At 33.3% G+C, this 3,132-nt stretch overlaps 1 protein-coding gene across 1 annotated transcript; it reads right to left on the bottom strand.

Annotated features, from left to right (window-relative positions):
* Positions 1–568: 568 nt before the first annotated feature.
* On the bottom strand, positions 569–2,719 carry LOC149211470 (bidirectional sugar transporter SWEET3b-like). Its single transcript, XM_089390450.1, has 6 exons — positions 2,567–2,719; positions 2,407–2,443; positions 1,984–2,206; positions 1,632–1,793; positions 1,061–1,180; positions 569–972 (listed from the first exon to the last, which is right to left on the bottom strand). The coding sequence occupies exons 1-6, from the start codon at positions 2,604–2,606 to the stop codon at positions 778–780; spliced, it is 777 nt and encodes a 258-aa protein (XP_089246576.1). The 5' UTR covers positions 2,607–2,719; the 3' UTR covers positions 569–777.
* Between the last annotated feature and the right edge of the window lie 413 nt (positions 2,720–3,132).

The raw sequence follows: 3,132 nt of genomic DNA on the forward strand, positions 1-3,132 counted from the left end.
AATGAGTAATGCACAACAAAATTGCTTTGAAATTTTATTTTATTTGATTTTTATTTTTATTTTTAGTTTAGATGTTAATGTTTGTTTTTGTTTTTTATTTTCTTTCAAATAATTATATTTTATTATATTTAAAATTTTATATTTTAATTTTATTTATTAATAATTCTAAAAATTATTTATTGGTTCAAAGCTCATTGAATAAATAGTGTTCTGAAAAATACACTCCTAAATAGTCACTCCTGCCCTATTAATATAGCTTCATAATTACAAAAATTACAATTTCATTTATTTATTTATTTAATTTTGAAAAATAACTTATTTTAGTTAAATATAGAATTTTACTTTATTTCCAACCTACCAATCTCCATCACTTTATTTCGAAACTTCAACCTTCATCATAGTTAAACGTCATTTTCAACCCATTTCTAACCCACCATCTCTAACATAGTTCAACATAATTTCCCACCCACCATATCTAATATAATTCAAACCTTGTGATTATATTCCATTCAAAAAAGTTCAAGTGTGTAAACCCCTGTCTTTGAGATAATCCAACCCTAAAATTATATCATATTCAACCTTCGATAAGTTCTGAGGTATGGAATTTGGCAATTAGTGTGAGAGAACTTGTCTTACGTGAATTAGTTTTTAAACGATATTTTGCGTTGCAATTACTTCGGTCAAATTAATTGCGAAATAAATGAGAAACATATAGTGTTTTTTTCAAAACTTGTTTGAAAAATAGCACACTTGCTGAATTCTGCCAACTAAAATTTATCAGCTGACCAGGATGGTCTTGATTTCTGCGGCTTTAATGTCTACTACCCCTCCACTTTTTGGTTGTCCCCCATTGATTTGCACTCCTTCCTCTGGATCCAGATTATTCTCGTTCTGTATACTTGTTTTCTTTCTATATATGCAGTACACTATTAGCTGAGCCAATGCCAAGGGAAAACCGATCACATTTGGAGTCTGCAATCACAGCCACCATATGAAATATAAGATTTTGAAAGAGATATATAGTAGCTGATATTGCAGGATAATACAAATTGGTCCTTACCGCAAGGACGATATCTCGGCCCAGAGCAGCATAGGTCATCCACACACTGCAGTTCATAAAAGCAAAAAATGACAAGTAGAAAGGCATGAACTCCACACTTTTTGTCTGGATCACCAGTTTCTGCATAGAATCATTAAAGTTATTTAATTAAATTCACGTGTTTTATTTGCTTCAAGTTTTTAATTTAGTGAAGAATCTGCAATTCACATAAAGATATCCAAGAATCTGCCATAGACATAAAGATATTCAGAATCTGCAATCCAAATAAAAATATTCATGAATCTGCCATCCACATATAAATATTCAAAATCTGCAACCTACATAAGATCAAACCTGAGCTACGAGGATGCATGAAATGTATTATATAAAATATGTTCAACAACATTAATATATTTGAAAGAATAATTTGGGCGTAAATCACATGTAGATAAACATTAGTAGAGGAGTTTCCAACCAACTAGTGTAGTTCATAGTCAACAAATGTTTATCTACATGTAATTTACCCCAAAATTATTCTTTCAACTATTATCGATCACAAAAACCTCAATTCAAACGTTAATATATTACTCACCATAGCAACAAATGGAGCACCATACAAAGCAACAGAGGACAGTATTCCCACGATTCCTACCATGAACTTGCGACTCTCATGGTCATGAAGAGCAAAGAAAGATATTGCTGCCATTACACCGAACAACACCAGGACACACACAACCATGCTTGCCACCTTTTGCTGAAATCATGAATAAACAATATTTTAAATGAACGAGACTTGCACAAGACGTTGAGGTAAGTTAGCGATATGTAATGTTAAAGAATATAAAAAATAATCAAAAGAGAAATTCACTCTGAATGGAATATAATTACAAAATTGTTACAAAATCTGAGTAGTAGTAAATAAGAAACTCTCTTCTGAAATATACCTTCAACTTGGGTGCGGCATAAACAATGTAAGTGCAAATGGCGAAACACTCTGGAACAATTCCGACGCCGTTAACAGTGGAGACCAGGAAGTTCTCCCAACCATTACTAACAACAGGGAATCCATACCACGTATAGGTTAAACAGTTGAAGAGAGCAATTATGTATGGGGTGCACGAGTACTGCCCCACTGACTTCTCTTTTATCACTGTAATGAATGTAAGTCTGCATGGAGCAAATAAATAATTTCAGCATTTCAGAAAGCCATTGATGGCTGAAAAAAAAAAAATATATATATATATATATATATATATAGCTCGATAGGAATTTGAACATTAAATTTCATGATTTATATCATACTTTATAATACCGTAATGCTAATTGAAGTAACCTGTAGGCAAGATAATGAATATATAATCACTTACACAGGTGTTCCATACAGAAGTAGAGAGGTAGCGTTTCCTGCAACATATATTTTGAGATGTTCATATTTATTCAGTGAAAACAAACAACTGGATATTGAAAAAACATGGCTTTCTGTTTGCTTTATTACTAAGAAAACACAGAGCAGGGTGAAACAAATACCAAGGAGTCCAACAGCCAGCCTTATATGATCCTTCTCCATCCTGTTCTTCCTCTCAATGGAATTGACTAAGAGAAAAGTAAAGTAAATTTTCTGGACCTCCTGGCTTGGCAGACAGAATGAAACTTTACAGATTGGCTCATCCAGGAGGTCCTGAAATTTTGGGTTGAATGAATCCAGAAAAGGAGCCCTCTCATTTTATAGGCCATGGCTCTCACTGTTAGCAAATGGAAGATGAAGTTGCTGTTGGAGAGATGGTCTGGAAATTCCAAGAGGCGTAGAAGTAAGATATTTTTCTTGATGGAGATCATGTGCGCAAGAATCCACTCCAGCTAGAATCCAACTCAGCGCCAACTGTAATCCAAATGGCAGTCGAGAAAATAAATTTTCTCAATCATTTTTTCTCAAAAATTCAGCTGTATACCTATTTGATTGGTGAGTGAAAGAGGATTGGTTTACTCCATCCAAACCTTGTGGGGAAGGTTTCAACTGCTGAGAGGACCAGGTATGATCATGTTTACGCGTAGAAGAAAGATAAAGATATTTTTTTCTCTATTCAAATCATGTT

The sequence above is a fragment of the Pinus tabuliformis genome, chromosome 1_1 (assembly GCF_031772625.1).
Source record: "Pinus tabuliformis cultivar Carrire ecotype Pingquan chromosome 1_1, CPIR1, whole genome shotgun sequence".
Taxonomy (NCBI): domain Eukaryota; kingdom Viridiplantae; phylum Streptophyta; class Pinopsida; order Pinales; family Pinaceae; genus Pinus; species Pinus tabuliformis.